The following is a 17,255-nucleotide window of genomic DNA, read 5'->3' on the forward strand; positions in this document are numbered from 1 at the left end:
CATCCTCTGCTTTGGAGGATTCTCTGTGTTTCTTACTCTTCATTGGACCACTTGACTTTCATGTCCCTTCCTCTTGCTTGCAAAGGGTTACAGGGACACTCACCAAAGTGGGGAAGGGTCAGTAGGTCTGAGTAATTCCAGACTCTAACATACTGCTTATCTTTTGGGTAAATGCATAAGCAGTCAGGAAGATCCTTTAAAAAATACTCTTCCTTTCTTCTACCAATTGGATGTCTTCCATGTGATAGCAAATTATCTTTGAAGTTAAATATATGTCCAGGAAAGATTGAAACTATTAGTGTTGCTACCTTAGATTTCAAACTCCTTGCAGTTAGAAATTATATTGTAATCATTATCCTATGCCTATATCTAGGTTCTCACTGGATTCTCAGTGAATGGCTCTTGAACTTGCACGATTCATTCATTCATTCATTCATTCATTTACTCATTCATTCATATAATAAAAAATATACCATGAATGAGCCACAGAAGTTCTGCAGATGCTTAAGATGGTATGCTACTTTAAGGAGCTCCATTTTGGGGGTGAACATCAATCTCTACAGAGGAGAGACTGAATAGAGACCAGGAGGTCAGTCAGGGAAGGACACTGGCATGAATAAGGAGGCATAGGATTCAAGGGGAGACTGTGCATGTGCCAAGTTATTCAGTGTGTCTTCACTGGGTGCTGACCATGGGGTGTTAGAAGTGGAGCTGCCACCTGGAACAGCCCAGAGCAGAAAGCAAGAGGTGTAAGTCCTCCGTGGAGGGGCTACCAGAGTGCTGTGGAGTGAGTGGGGCAGGTGACAAGGACGGTTCTGAGCAATCTAGACAAATTACTGGTTACTCAGGTCAATTGCAGTCCACATTCACATTTGGGAAAGGGGTGGACAAGATTAAAACCTGCAGAGAAGCAGGGGATTTGGAGATCCTACCTACGAAAAGGGATCTTGAATGCAATGCAGTCGCTGCTGGGCTGGGTATGAAGGGTGGTGGAAACACTTTTGGGGAGGGGGTGTTTACTTTCATAGTTTGGAAACCTGTTTCTAGGGCCCCTGCCCAGTTTCTTGATGAAGAGAATTTAAATCATTAAAAATATTCTTTTCTTCACAGAATTTCACTCTGATGGGGCGTGGGAGAATGTGTTTGAAATCTTACCCGCGAATTATTATTTAGTGGTTTACTCTTCGTTCATTTAATACAGTTCATTGAACCTCTCTCCTATGCTGGTCTTGAGCTGGGGGTTGGGGGGTGAAAGAGGGACTAAAGTCTGTCTCTGCACTTTGAGGATCTTTCATTCTAGTGGAAGAGAGTGACTCATAAGTAATTATAAAGCACTGCGGAGAGTATAGAAGGGCAAATACATAGAAGCAGAGAAGGGAGTGGTTTATAATATTGGCTGTCAGGGAAGCTTTACAGAGGATGTGCTGGGCGATAAAGGATGAATAGGAATTTTCAGGTTGGGAAGGAGAAAGTAGTACTTTAGGCAGTGAAGGGGCATGAATAATTACAGAAGGGCAGGCAAGTGCGTGGCTTGGGAAGTAATGATTAGAGCAGCATAACTGGAGTGCTACTGCCAGGTAACATACAGGAGGCCCAGTTCGATTCGCATCTCAGATAGACGATGAATATGTTTGGCATGTCCCAGGTATTGCATGAGAAATGCAATACTATTTTCTGTTTATGCGAATTTAAATTTAACTTGGTGTTCTGTGTTTTTATTTGCTAAATCTGGCAACCATAGGCTAGAACATAAAGCAGAAGAGACCACATTATATAGTTCTCTGAAAGTTCTTTAAAGTGGGAGAGCTCCAACTTCAATCTTGTGGAGTGGCCGTAGGAGGTTTTCAAACAGAGAAGTGATGTAGTCAAATTCCTGTTTTATAAATATTACTCTGGTTCCATGGAGGATGATTCAGAAAGGGGAGCCCTGGAGGCAAGACCAATAACTAAAAAAAGAGAGGAAAGGGATTCTGAATAAGAGCATCAACTGAGGGATTTTCAGGGCACAGGCTTGATATATTTTAGAGGTAAAGCCAGGAGGACTTGCTGAGCAGGGGAGCATGAGGGGTGAGTGTTTGTGCTGCCAGTCCTTTCTTATTACAGCTATAGCATATTTGTCCTTGAAAGCTTATGACCTTCTGAACGTTCACTGTCAATAAAGATGTTGGATAGAGAGTCCTCTGGAGACCAGGAATTCTTTGCCATTGACCACGTAGCTCAGCTCTCCATTTCTTTAAAACACATACTCTGGCTAAACTCTGAGCTAGATAATCACATCTTGATTAAGTGGCCACGTCCATGCTGGGTACAGGTGGAAACACTTAGTGCCGTAATGTTAGAGGGGTCTATAAAAAAGAATGTCTTCCATACTTTCTTGGGAGAGATTTATTTTTCAAAAGAAAGTGTATATTTTGGAAGGGAAGAGACATTGTTTATTTCTGAGATTAAATACATCTCCAGGATTATAGACTATATTTGGGTTCTTTAGATATGTTGCAAAGAATTCACAGACTCCTGGGATAGAGACCCCTTGGTGACTCCATCCTGTTGCAGTGAGGGGAGCTCAGCCCAGAGAAGAGCTGTGACCTGCTCCAGGTGGCCAAACTTGGACGAGAGTGGAGGAGTCACAATGCCCAGTTAAAGTGCAATGTGAATCACACCGTTCTTAGGCTTTGTCTAACATTTAGAGTCTGGAAACACAGTGCATTTTTTTTTCTCTGTAACTGCCAAGTTACAAAGAATGTTTGTAACTACCAAGTTACAAATAATTTATCCTTGAGATTTTTCAATTTGAACTCAAGTATTGATACAAGTTGATTTTAAAAAAGGGTTTTCATGAAATTGTGTTATTGAGAAAGAGCTACATCTTTATTTCCACGGACAGTCCTCTTGAAACACATTGACACAGCCTAATTTCTGAAGATTTTCAAAGTTTTTAGAGCTTGGACAAAGAAATGTTTATACAAATAGGAAATAATGGCTATTTGTTGAATGCATTTTCAGTTGTGGGATTCAGACATTTTGGCTAAGGCCAGCTTTCCTTTCAATAGACAGATCAATTTTCAGGGCTGAATTGTGTTTAAAAGAATAAAGTGAAAATAGCGTATTTACATTTCAAGAATGAAACGTCTCTCCTTCTCAGAAGTCTCAGGAATGCTGTCTGGGACCACCGCCTGCCTTTGCTGCATTAATTCCAAGGAGAACAGACCACAGTGTCTCCTTCCCTCATTTGGGCTTAAGGGATTTGTTTCTTATAAAAGACTCAACAAAATCCCCCCCTCCTCCCCTAAGCAATGAGATACTATGACCAAACAGGTCCTGAGCGTTGTGTATCGACTCCACATTCAATCCTCATGGCCAGTTTGATTTGTTTTTGTTTTTAATATTCTGATTCGCTGGGTATCTTTTACATCTCATACACAGCACCTCCCAGCACTTTCTAGAAGGAAAGGGTAAAAGAAGAGAAGGGTAGAGTTTCTAGATCGAAGAGGTCCTGAGGCCAATTCTTCACTGGCATCACTTCAAAACCACACATGTTTTCCTGACACGTTTGCCCTAGTCCCTTCAAAGGGATTTAACACATTACTTGTCCCTGTTAATGAAGATGGAAAGTATCATAAAGAAGTAAATGCTAGTCACCAAGTGAGGTCTCGAGACAATAAGAACCCTCAGATGACTCTTAAAGATGGTACAGAACACACTCTAAATAAACCTCTCCGTGGCCTATCAGGCCTCTGCCAGTATCATCCCACACACCTGCCTCTGCCATTTCCCTATAACCCATCCGTGTATTCAGCAGTCTTTCCTGAGGACTCTCCATGCACCAAGCAGTGTTCTGGGCACTGGAGACATAGAAATGAATGAAACCATCAGGCACTAGCCATGTATTTCTCACCGTGGAATCGACAGATACCCAGGGACCCCAAATTCTTAGATGTGAATTCTATGGGAATAGAAAAAAATTTTCTTTTCTTTTGATGTGATCTAAAAAATTTACATAAAATATGGTTTGGATTGATTGGACGATTATCGTTACACAGTCCTGCTACAAGACCTTGGTGTCTGGGTGTAGCTCTGTGTTCTGGGTCCTATCAGAGCCAATGATTGCTAACCTCACAGTTAATCTCCAGCGTACTCTCTATCAGGTTGGGGGCTAGTGGATGTATTCTTGAGCTCTGCCGACGTTCTGTTTCTTTAAACAGGTTGCCTATGTCTTCGTATTTAAGAAGCACTAGTGTAGTATCAGCACAAAAGGTTTTTTAGACTCTTGTAGCCACCACACTGTTCCCAAACTGTGGTCATACTGGCCTTGAGGGAGGCAGAAAAATGGTCTCCCAAGGAGGCCTGTGACCTAATACCTGGAATCTCTGTGACATGTCATATCTACAGGTGGAAATAAGGAGATTATCCTGGATTATCTGGGTGGGCTCAACATAATCATATAAACCCTTAAAAATAGATTAGGGGTATATACCCCAAAGAATTAGAGTTGGAATCCGTTGGGAGGGCAGTTGGAATCCGTTGGGAAGGCAGTTGGCCAATCCTGGGCCTGAGAGTCTGGCTGTGGGAGACCCCATCAGCCTGTTACCTTTGCCTCCAGGTAGAAAAAAAGTAATCTAAGGATTTGTACAAGTCTGCATTCCTAGGCGAGTTTGTGTAACTGATGCCAAACCGGGGAGGAAGTCTGTGGAAGAGGCCGTGAAGGCCCGCTCACCAGCCCCGGGTTGTTGGCCAGAGACGCACTCCCGCTCCTGCCTGTGACCCAGCAGTTGACGGTTAACTGGTATGGCAACATTGTATGGCTTTACGGATGAAAAAGTGAAGGCATATCTTTCTCTTCACCCCAAGGTATTAGATGAATTTGTATCTGAAAGTGTTAGTGCAGAGAGAGTAGAGAAATGGCTGAAGAGGAAGAACAACAAATCAGAAGGTGAATCGGCTCCTAAGGAAGTCAGCAGGTACCAAGATACGAATATGCAGGGAGTTGTGTATGAACTAAACAGCTGCATAGAACAACGGCTGGACGCAGGAGGAGACAACCAGCTACTCCTCTATGAACTGAGCAGCATCATAAAAATAGCCACAAAAGCTGATGGATTTGCACTGTATTTCCTTGGAGAGTGCAATAATAGCCTGTGCATATTCATACCACCTAGGATAAAGGAAGGAAAACCCCGCCTCATCCCTGCTGGGCCCATCACCCAGGGCACCACCATCTCTGCTTATGTGGCCAAGTCCAGGAAAACACTGCTAGTAGAAGACATCCTTGGGGATGAGCGATTTCCACGAGGTACTGGACTGGAATCAAGGACTCGCATCCAGTCTGTTCTTTGCCTACCAGTTGTCACTGCAGTTGGTGACTTGATTGGTATTCTTGAGCTGTATCGGCACTGGGGTAAAGAAGCCTTCTGTCTTAGTCACCAAGAGATTGCAACAGCAAATCTTGCTTGGGCTTCAGTAGCAATACATCAGGTGCAGGTATGCAGAGGCCTTGCCAAACTGACTGAATTGAATGACTTTCTACTCGATGTATCAAAAACATATTGTGATAACATAGTTGCAATAGACTCTCTACTTGAACACGTAATGATATATGCAAAAAACCTGGTGAATGCCGATCGTTGTGCACTTTTCCAGGTAGACCATAAGAACAAGGAGTTATATTCAGACCTTTTTGATATTGGAGAGGAAAAGGAAGGAAAACCTGTCTTCAAGAAGACCAAAGAGATAAGATTTTCAATAGAGAAAGGAATTGCTGGCCATGTAGCAAGAACAGGGGAAGTCCTGAACATTCTAGATGCCTACGCGGACCCACGCTTTAACAGAGAAGTAGACTTGTACACAGGCTACACCACGCGGAACATCCTATGCATGCCCATCATCAGCCGAGGAAGCGTGGTAGGTGTTGTGCAAATGGTCAACAAAATAAGTGGCAGTGCCTTCTCTAAAGCAGATGAAAATAACTTTAAAATGTTTTCCGTCTTTTGTGCTTTAGCCTTACACTGTACTAATATGTGTCATAGAATTCGTCACTCAGAGTGCATTTACCGGGTAACGATGGAAAAGCTGTCCTACCATAGCATTTGTACTGCAGAAGAGTGGCAAGGCCTCATGCGATTCACTCTTCCCGTGCGTCTCTGCAAAGAAATTGAATTATTCCACTTTGACATTGGTCCTTTCGAAAACATGTGGCCTGGAATTTTTGTCTATATGGTTCATCGGTCCTGTGGGACATCCTGCTTTGAGCTTGAAAAGTTGTGTCACTTTATTATGTCTGTGAAGAAGAACTACCGGCGAGTTCCCTATCACAACTGGAAGCATGCGGTCACTGTGGCGCACTGCATGTACGCCATACTTCAGACCAACCACACGCTTTTCACAGACCTTGAGCGCAAAGGACTGCTGATTGCGTGTCTGTGTCATGACCTGGACCACAGGGGCTTTACTAACAGCTACCTGCAGAAGTTTGACCACCCTCTTGCAGCTCTCTACTCCACCTCCACCATGGAGCAGCACCACTTCTCCCAGACGGTGTCCATTCTCCAGTTGGAAGGGCACAATATCTTCTCCACCCTGAGCTCCAGTGAATATGAGCAGGTGCTTGAGATCATCCGCAAAGCCATCATCGCCACAGACCTTGCTTTATACTTTGGAAACAGGAAACAGTTGGAGGAGATATACCAGACCGGATCACTAAACCTTAATAATCAATCACATAGAGACCGTGTAATTGATTTGATGATGACTGCCTGTGATCTCTGCTCTGTGACAAAACTGTGGCCTGTTACAAAATTGATGGCAAAAGATATATATGCAGAATTCTGGGCTGAGGGTGATGAAATGAAGAAATTGGGAATACAGCCTATTCCTATGATGGACAGAGACAAGAAGGATGAAGTCCCACAAGGCCAGCTTGAGTTCTACAATGCTGTAGCCATTCCCTGCTATACAACCCTTACCCAGATCCTCCCTCCCACGGAGCCTCTCCTTAAAGCATGCAGGGATAATCTCAGTCAGTGGGAGAAGGTGATTCGAGGGGAGGAGACTGCAACTTGGATTTCATCCCCCTCCGTGGCTCAGAAGGCAGCTGCACATGAAGACTGAGCCCTGATCACCCGACACGCTGTCCCACCCACAGATCCTCATCTTACTTCTTTGACATTTTTTCCTTTTTTGGCAGGGCGGGGGGTGTAGGGGGGGAACCTACACCTGCTAACTGGGGTGCGGACCTCTTCAAGAAGGTGACATCAAGTAAATAAGTCAAGCAAAGGACTTCCTGCCAGTCTCTTCTGTGAGACATCATAGACACTGAACAACCAGGACCACCCCATGTTCAGAAATCAGCTGGCCAAGTGACTCCATTTGACTTGCAAAGCAGCCTTTTCTAATAGGCTGGTATTGCTGAGGCCTTAATGGAAATGGACCAAAATTCTTCAGAAGGGGTACTTTTCCATTGTATCTTTCTAATAAAGATTGAAAATGGAAAAAAAAAAAAAAAAAAAAGAATTAGAAACAGGTACTCTAACACATGTTCATACCTGCACTAATCACAGTAGCCAAAAGGTGAGAACAACCCAAATGTCCATCAACAGATGGTTTTTCATAAATGAACTGCGGTCTACCCAGGCAATGGAAAAGGATTCAGCCACAAAAAGGTCTGAAGTACTGATCATATCATGGCCTGGATGAACCTCTCAAACAATATGCTAAGTGAAAGAAACCAGACACAGAGGGCCACATATTGTATAATTCTATTGATATTAAATCTGTAGAATAGGTAAATCCGTACAATCAGAAAGTAGATTGGTGGCTGCTAGGGGCTTAGGAGAGGAGAGAATGGGGGTTTCAATGCTTAATGGGTCAGGGGTTTTACTTCGAAGTGATGAAAATGTGGTTTGCACATTGTGAATGTAGTAAATGTCTCTGAATTGTTCACTTTTGTTAATTTTATATTATATGAATTTCACCTCAATAGAAAAAAAAAAGAGTGGAAGAGATACAGAGAGGTGTCGGTCAGGGAGATGCAGCAGTAGAAGCAGAGGCAGGACACATCCCAAGTGTGAGAGGGACTCATCCCATTGCTGCTGACTCTGAAGACAGACGAAGAGTCCAAGCCAAGGAAGTAGGTGGCCTCTGGAAACTGGGAAAGAAAGGGTCTCAGCTGACAGCTGTGAATCAAATGGAGACCTTAGCCCAGAACTAGAGGGAACTGAATTTTATCAACCTGAAGGAGAGAGAAAAATTCATGCAGAATGGAATGCAGTCCTCAGACACCTTGCTAATTGCCCAGTGAAATCTGTACCAGACCTTTGACAAAGCAGTAAAATCATCATACATTTGTGCTGTTTTAAGTCCCTAAATCTGCTATCGTTTTTTTACAGCAGTGATAGAAAATAAATAAGGACACTTACCTAGAGTTTTATTTTCTCTCCTCTTCATCAGTCAAACCCATCCTCTGCATGCTCTGACCAGGCACCAGTGCTCTGAGGGCTTCTGTGGAGTGGCCAGGCTTGGCTGGGGACCTGTCCTCTATTCTCCCAAAGCCCTTGTGTTTCTTTCTGTAGCTACACCTAAACACTTGGGAAGCGGCCTGTTTACTCACTTGCTGTTCTTTCTGCATTGCACTGTGAGTTCCTAAGGTCCTCCTTGTTATTGCTGTCAACATCCTGTCCACATCCTTTGGTCCTTATTGTCAAGCCAGTCAAGGTGTAATTAACAACTCCCCATCTCCTCTCAGCAGTTCTCAGCTGAGGCATGATGGGAGTGGGTGTATAAATACCCCAGCTCCTCATTCCTCAAGTGGGATAGCTCAAAGACCTGTGTTTTATGTCACTTTCACCAAGCTTCTCTGCTTTATTAAGTATCATTCATTCACTGTGTTAACAGGCTTAGTAACACATCCAGGGCTGGCTACATAATTTGTGAAAATGTAGGGCCACTTTTTAAAAAATCAAGGGAAAAGTGCTGTTAAGCATATTGAAATGTAAAACTTCCCCTTTTTTCCATGGCCTTTCCCTAAATTTGTCATGATATTTAAAAAAATTGTTATTTAATGTTCTAAGTAAGGAAAATGAAAATTTTAAATTATTAGCAATGAGTTTTAACATCCATCTTTATAGTGTACAATGTCAGTTTTAAATGCAAATATGAGAGTATTTAACTAGTATGTGGAATTACCAAAATTATACAGCTTGTATTCTACATCCCATATACTAAAGTTCAAGGATGAAATCATTGAGAATTTCAAGCAGAGACCTCACAGCATTAAATCAAGCAGGAGCCCTTTATGGCATGTGACCTGCACAATCCCACAGCTAATCCCCATTAACTGTGGGATTGCCATGGTCACATGCCATGAAGCCCCGGGTAGGCCCTTTGCTGACTGCCTTCCCACTCATGTATCATTTCTCTACCTTCTTGACAGTGTTCCTTAAAAATTAACTACCTGCATGTGAGTCCTGCTCTCAGGGTCTGCTTTTCCCAGGGGAATCTACACTATACGCCATCATTGTATTCACAGTTTTGGCAAAGGAAGATGGTAAGTAAAGGCTTATAGATTTGAGCCTGGTGCTTTCAGAGAGACTGTGGTGGCGGCATCTTTGGGTGGTTGTAGAAGCCTCCCTGGAGAAGGCGAGGAGGAGATGCATAAATAGGCGAATTAGTTGGAAGGGAGTGGAGGGGATTCCACCTGTTGTGACTGAGTAGTGCTATGAGTGAATCTGTAGGTAGGGACGTGGTAATGGCCTTCAAAAGGTGCTCCAAGGTAGCTTTCAAAGGCTGTCACACATGTCATCACATGTGAGGCTCAGCAAACCAATGAAGTAGAAAGGTAGATGGAATTATAATCATTTTGCAGATGAAGGAACTCAACCTCAAATGTCTTAAATGCAAGGGAACGATGGAGCCTGCATGAGAAGCCAGCTCTTTTGATTCCAGAGCTGTTGACTTCTCACCACATCATATCCCTTCAGAGCATCTGAAGATCAGAGACCAGTGGGGCTTTAGGTCAGAAGAGCACAGTGGGGCCCCATGCTCAGGCACAGGCACAGCCAGGGTGGGTATTGCCTCCCTTGTTCTATATCAAAGATGACCCAAGGTCCTGGATTTAATATACATTAAGACTTCTTTCTTCAAGAGAAGAGAAAGCTGACTTTGGTCATTTGGGGTTAAAAGCATCTTTGCTGGTGTGGTGACTAGATGAATGTAGAAGGCTTCTGCCTTTATTTCTATCTCTGATTTTGCAAGTGGGGCCCTGCTAGAAAATTAGTTCATGGTTGGAGGTGAGGAAGGTGATTTTAAGAGACAGGAACAGGGTTGTAGGGTCATGGCTGCTGGTGATCCAGGGTATTGAAGTGTCTGGCCCAGGGGCAGGGTGCCTGGAGGCATGGTGTTACATGGCCTGAAAATTTCATCTTGGAAACCTCTAAACTTCCTTACAGCACCAAGAAAAGAGGAATCAAATATGTTGTAAGCTACTTTGTTCTAAAACTTCTTCTCTTTATATTTTCTTAACTTCTGTAAAAATAAAATAACTTTAACATGACAGCCATTTGTGAAAATATAAGTCAACAAAATGGAATTTGTAAACTTGAAGTGAAGCAAATGTTTGGATTATCTTGTTTCAATTAAGATGCCGTGGCTTTTGCCTTTCAAGAATAAGGGGACTCTGTTCTATTCTGTATTTGGAGGTATTATGCCCCAAGATTACCTTTAAAAGAGGCAGAAAATGAAAGGAAAGGGGAAGGTAAGGAGGGAAACGGCTTTGAGGAGGGGAACAGTGCAACTGGACAGCACACTTCTGAGCATAAAGGCCTGAATTCGAATCCTGTTCTGTATTCACCAGCTGTGTATACTGGCTTTTACTTAACTTCTATGAGCTTCAGTTTCCTCCTCACTAGAATAAATATAATTATACCTACAGAAGTATGTTTATGGGTATAAATATAATTGTACCTATATCTCTGAGCAGAGGGGAGGGGCCCGTAGTAGGATTCCAAGTCCAAGTTGGGTTCCTCAGAACTAAATGCACACACCATATTTTTTGGGGGGAATGATTAATGAATAATGTACATAATTTTTCCTGGTACAGAAGGGACCTTTGGCAAAAAATTAGTAAATGAATGAATAAAAACTTGAAATTATTCTTTCTGACTTGCTGTGGACCACTCCTTAGTTCCCAATGTACCTCTAAGAATCTGTGGTTCCCTAAGATAGTGTCATTGTATGGTGGCCCTCAGGACCTAATGTTTTCAGCAGTTGATTTCATCTTCCTTGATTATGCTGGCCTTTATTACAGGAGTTGAGAGGGATCCCTCATTTATTCAAAAACACAAAAAATGTACACTAGAATTTGACCATATTCCAGGTACTGGATTAGGAGTAAGGGTAATGAGATAAGGAAGACTGGGTCTTGGTTGCCTGAGAAGGTCACAGTCTTATGGGACAGACACAAAGCAGGGAGCCACAAATTCTGTTTGGGGGTGGTGCTGTGAGAGAGGAAGTGTGAGATGGAAGGTTTCCAGAAGAGAGGGCACTTTCCTTGAAGAGTTGAAGGACTTATATAGACAGTCATGGCAGTGCTGCTCCAGGAAGAGGAAGCACAACCCCAAATGTGATGGGGACCTGCCTGATTTCATCACTGTGTAATCCAGACTCTCTATCAATGATTTGCTGAATGAATGGATGCTGGGGATGACATTCCTGCAGGATGCCAAAACAGCACCGACAGACAGGCTGTTCTGAGCCCGTTTAGTGCTCATTGCTCCACAGTTGCATAGATGGGAGGGTCTCCCTCAGTGTCTCCTTCTGGGGCCTCTTGTCCTGGCCGTGAGCTGAGCGGTGGTGATGGGGACAAGCCAGCTCCCTGTTCCCCTCCTGCAAGCATCTCTGGTCTGCAGCAGACCTTGGTCTGTGTCCTTGTTATTTCAATAACAAGGAATCTTGGCTGCCTAAATGCTAAATCAACTCAGCAGGCTGGCTGGGACCCCAGGCCTGTTTGGATAGGAAACTGGGAGTTGTCTTCCTTGAATGTTAGGATGTGAAGGATCTGAAGATGCTTTCATAGCCAGATTCAGGGGCAGCTCGTAGGCCTGTGGCCCACTGATCTCTAAGCAGAGGGGAGGGGCCCATAGTAGGATTCCAAGTCCAAGTTGGGTTGTTCAGAACTAAATGCACACACCATTACCAGCTCAACATTCTGAACTGCCAATTTAAAATTCCTGCACTCCAATCCCTCACCCTCAGCACCTTTGTAAAAAAAGCACTATTTCCCAGCCCCCAGAAATCTGGGTTTGAGTTCCAGTTTTGTCACTTAGTATTAGTGCAGAGGCCTCGTGTGGATCTCTTAAAATCTCTGTGCCTCAGTGACCATATTGCCAACACAAGGTAGGTGGGTGTATTACATGGTCAGCGTGTTGCGTTCCTTTTTCTGTGTGACATATTGTCGATACCTCATGAGCAAAGGGTGTGTGTATAACAGTCCTCTAACTTCTCTGAACCTCAGCATAAAAACAGCAGAAAGTCTAACGATCCACTTTTTAATTTAAAGTTGACTTTCTTGAAGCGTAATTTATATACAGTAAATTTCTGCCTTTTTAGGTTTAGAGTTATGTGAGTTTTGAAAAAACTGCATAGAACTTGTAACTACCATCACAGTCAAGATATAGAACATTGCTATCAGCTAATGCATGCGGAGCTCGATACCTAGGCGATGGGTTGATAGGTATAACACAGCACCATGGCACATGTTTCCCTATGTAACACAACTGCACATCCTACACAGGTATCCTGGAACTTAAAATAAAAAAGAGGAAAGAAAGACTGAAGGGAAGCGGAAAAAAAGAACATTTTCATCATCCCCAATGTTTCTTTGCAGTTCATACCTTTCCGCCACCCACACAGCCCCTGGCAACCAGCAATCTGTTTTTGTCTTTTCTAGAATGTCATTCAATGAAATTACGCAGTGGGTAGTGGCTTGAGTCTGGCTTCTTTCACATAGTGTAATGCACTTGAGATTCATCCATGTCATTATGTTTAGCAGGAGTTTCTTTTTATTATTGCATTGCTGCGGATGCATACTGGTTTGTATATCCATTCACCAGTTGATGGGAAGTTGAGTTGTTCCAAGTTCTGGGGACCATGAATAAAGTTGCTATAAATATTTGCAAACAGGTTTTTGTGTGCATATATGTTTTTGTTTCTCTTCAGCAAATACCTACTCGTGGGATTGCTGAGTTTTACAGTAAGTCTATTCCGAAGTTTATAAGAAACAGATCAACCGTTTCATGAAATGGCTATGCCATTTTACTGATTTGCTTTTTTTAAAAGGTAAATTTTATTTTGAGATACTTGTAGAACAACTTGCAGTTGTAAAGCAGCCTACAGAGAAATGCTGTGGTCCAGTGGACCCTTTACTCAGTTTCCCTCTATGATGACATCCCACAAAACTGTGGAACAATATCACAATCAGGATGGACACTGCTACAGTCAAGATACAAATATTTTCACCACCAAAGAATCTTTTTTTTCTTTCTTTTTTTTTATTTTGAGATGGAGTCTCACTCTGTCACCAGGCTAGAGTGCAGTGGCTGAATCTTGACTCACTGCAACCTCTGCCTCTCGGGTGCAATCAATTCTCCTGCCTCAGCCTCTCTAGTAGCCGGGACTAGAGGCACGCACCACCACGCCCAGCTAATTTTTGTATTTTTAGGAGAGATGAGGTTTCACCATGTTGGCTAGGATGCTCTCAATCTCTTGGCCTTGTGATCCACCCACCTCGGCCTCCGAAAGTGCTGGGATTACAGGCGTGAGCCACTGCGCCTGGCCCCAAAGAATCTTTCATCTGGCCCTTTACAGCCTTCCCACCCCAGCCTCTCTGACAACCAGTAATCGGTTATTCATTTCTATCATTTTCTGTACTGTAACTTCTATTGTATCTATCAAGATTTATGGAATCATACAGTATGTAACCTTTGGGGGCTGGCTTTGTTCACGCAGCAGAATTCCCTGGAGATCCATTCAAGGTGTTGCTTGTAACAATAGCTGGTTCCTTTGCATTGCTGAGTGGTGTTCCACCGAGCGCGTTCACCAGCCGGAGGAGATCTGGGTTGTTTCCAGGTTTGGGTTATTACAAAGGAAGTTGCTATAAACATTTGTGCACAGGCTTTTATGCAAACATGATTTTCTTTTGTTTTCTTTTTTTGTTTTTCACTCTTGTTGCCCAGGCTGGAATGCAATGGTGTGATCTCGGCTCACCGCAACATCCGCCTCCCAGGTTCAAGCGATTTTCCTGCCTCAGCCTCCCAAGTAGCTGTTACAGGCATGCACCACCACACCCAGCTAATTTTGTATTTTTAGTAGATACGGGTTTTCTCCTTGTTGGTCAGGCTGGTCTTGAATTCCCCACCTCAGGCGATCCACCTGCCTCAGCCACCCAAATGCTGGGATTAGAGGCATGCGCCACCCCGCGTGGCCTGCATGTTTTTATTTTCTGGGTTACATATTTGAGATGCAATCGAAAGGTTGTATGCTAGATGCAGATTTGGTTTTGTCAGAAATAGCAAACCGTTTCCCAGCCTGGTTGCAGCATTTTACATTCCCACCAGCAATGCGTGAATAATCCAGTTTCTCCACAACCACACCAGCTTTTTGCTTCTTCAGTTTTTCATGGGTATTTACTTTACTCAAAGGGATCAGAAACATGCCCTTGAATTTTGTCATTTCTACAATTGAAAACTATTATTCCTGTTACGTTCTTCATTGTGTAACTCAGTGTCCCTTAGGTAAAGTATTGTCAAAAGCAGGACCAGACAAGGATAAAAGCTCATCATCACTGGCCATTAGAGAAATGCAAATCAAAACTACATTGAGATACCATCTCACACCAGTTAGAATGGCAATCATTAAAAAATCTGGAGACAACAGATGCTGGAGAGGATGTGGAGAAATAGGAACACTTTTACACTGTTGGTGGGAGTGTAAATTAGTTCAACCATTGTGGAAAACAGTGTGGCGATTCCTCAAGGACCTAGAAATAGAAATTCCATTTGACCCAGCAATCCCATTACTGGGCATATATCCAAAGGATTATAAATCGTTCTACTATAAGGACACATGCACACGAATGTTCATTGCAGCACAGTTTACAATAGCAAAGACCTGGAACCAACCCAAATGCCCATCGATGATAGACTGGACAGGAAAAATGTGGCACATATACACCATGGAATATTATGCAGCCATTAAAAACGAGGAGTTCGCGTCCTTTGTAGGGACATGGATGAACCTGGAAAACATCATTCTCAGCAAACTGACACAAGAACACAAAATCAAACACCACATGTTCTCACTCATAGGCGGGTGTTGAACAAGGAGAACACATGGACACAGGGAGGGGAGCACTATACATGGGGGTCCGTTGTGGGGGAGTGGGGGGGACAGCGGGGGGGTGGGGAATTGGGGAGGGATAGCATGGGGAGAAATGCCAGATATGGGTGAAGGGGAGGAAGGCAGCAAATCACACTGCCACGTATGCACCTAAGCAACAACCTTGCATGTTTTTCACATGTACCCCAAAACCTAAAATGCAATAAAAAAAAAAAAGCTGGTCTTCCCTGTAAATTAGCATGTTTGATTTGACACTCAGCTCTACAAGGCACTCTGTTTCCGTTTCCTCCTGGGGGCTGTAATAAACAAGTACTATGTTAACTGTCAGTGCTTCCCCTTAGCCTCCTTTCATGGCTTGTTCATGTCCTTTTTATTATGCTTGCTATAAAGAATTCATTTGCCCAAGTCTTTTGGGCACTTCTTCTCCATGCTCCTACACTTACTGAATCTATCATGGTGCTTATAAATCTGAACTGTAATCATGCTCCTGTAGCTATCTCACCCACTATATGAGGAACTCCTTCAGAAAGACGCCCCTCTCTCACTGTCCTATTCCCACCCCCAAGATGTCTCCTAAATACTTTTCATTCATTTCTTGGATATTTAAGAATCACTTATATGGATTGTATATGGGTTTTGCCTCAAGAAAGTCATGATTTAGGTTAAAAGGACAGCAAAACTATGATTCTGAATAACGATGAAACCATGCAAGATGTGATGAGTAATTTAAAAGAAGATGCTTCAGGAGCTCAGAGATGGGAGAGATTGTATCTACAGTAGAGATATGAAAGGCTTATTTTAATGTTTTATGGCTTTTAAGAAAGCAATGTCTTCAGCTTTAACTATTTAAATCCTTTCAGGGATTAGATAGAGTATATATAAATTGCAGTTACCCACAGGGAAGGTGCCATGGGAAAAAAGGTCTGTGGGTTATTTAGGGAAGGCTGGAGATGGGGCTGTGCCTGTTGGTAATGGCAGAGCTGAGGAGAGACCCAGGAGGGTAGACACTGGGGGAAAGGAGAAGCATTGCCTCTCTCAAGAAAATCCAACTAGAGTTGAATACTAAGAGAATTATGATTTTGAGATAAATGAAGGTGCATCTGAGGCCACTCTAATGAGCCCAGTATTTTTAGAGATTCTGAAAGTTGGAATAGAAAGGGGTTAATGGCCCTGAGACATCACAATGAGAATGTGGAGGACCGAGTGCTTCTCTGGGGTCCTGAGACATGTGGGGACCTGGACTGATGGGGTCTACCTGATTGCAAAGTCTCTTCTCTTTCTTATGTTCCATAAGCCTCTTAAGATCAATGAAGGCAATACGCTGATGACTCAGAGAAGCCCCGGGGACCTCAAACCCTACTCAACTGGTGTCCAATATCTCATTTAGTCATTGACATTATTATTATTATTTACAGCCCAACCTCTAAACCCAAAAAAGAAATGCCAAAGTAAAAGAAAGGGGTTCTTGAGGGCTAAGGAGGCCCAGAACTCTGGTGGAAAAAACAGAAACAGCTTCACCACAATGCTAATGATCCGCCATGACTGCTTCCTTGTGGAATCTTTTGGGCCAGCAGCTTCTAAAAAGATCGCCACTTGTTGACCAGGCTGGGTTTGACAATGGGGACATTTGTGAACATATTGTTCATTGTTTATTGAATTATGAACAATGAGAGAAGTTCCTCTCTGAACTCATCTTAAAGACCAGTTAAGCCTCAACTATATCTTTTATATTTTGTATTCTGTAATCATAGTTTCTTCTTTGCATTGACTGCTAGAAATTCAAAGATGAACTTGTGGCCCTAATGTTGTATATAACTGATGTCCAAACTTTGATCTCCACTTTTGTAGAAAATGTGTTCTATGGTAATCAG

The 17,255-nt window shown here is 43.0% G+C and overlaps 1 protein-coding gene across 1 annotated transcript; it reads left to right on the forward strand.

Annotated features, from left to right (window-relative positions):
- The first annotated feature begins 4,710 nt into the window (after window positions 1-4,710).
- LOC105707816 (cAMP and cAMP-inhibited cGMP 3',5'-cyclic phosphodiesterase 10A-like) lies at window positions 4,711-7,139 on the forward strand. Its single transcript, XM_064364253.1, has one exon. The coding sequence runs from the start codon at window positions 4,786-4,788 to the stop codon at window positions 7,102-7,104; it is 2,319 nt and encodes a 772-aa protein (XP_064220323.1). The 5' UTR covers window positions 4,711-4,785; the 3' UTR covers window positions 7,105-7,139.
- Window positions 7,140-17,255: the final 10,116 nt, after the last annotated feature.

This window comes from Aotus nancymaae, unplaced genomic scaffold, assembly GCF_030222135.1.
Source record: "Aotus nancymaae isolate 86718 unplaced genomic scaffold, 86718_ANA_hifiasm-v0.15.2.pri h1tg000057l, whole genome shotgun sequence".
In the NCBI taxonomy this organism is placed as follows: domain Eukaryota; kingdom Metazoa; phylum Chordata; class Mammalia; order Primates; family Aotidae; genus Aotus; species Aotus nancymaae.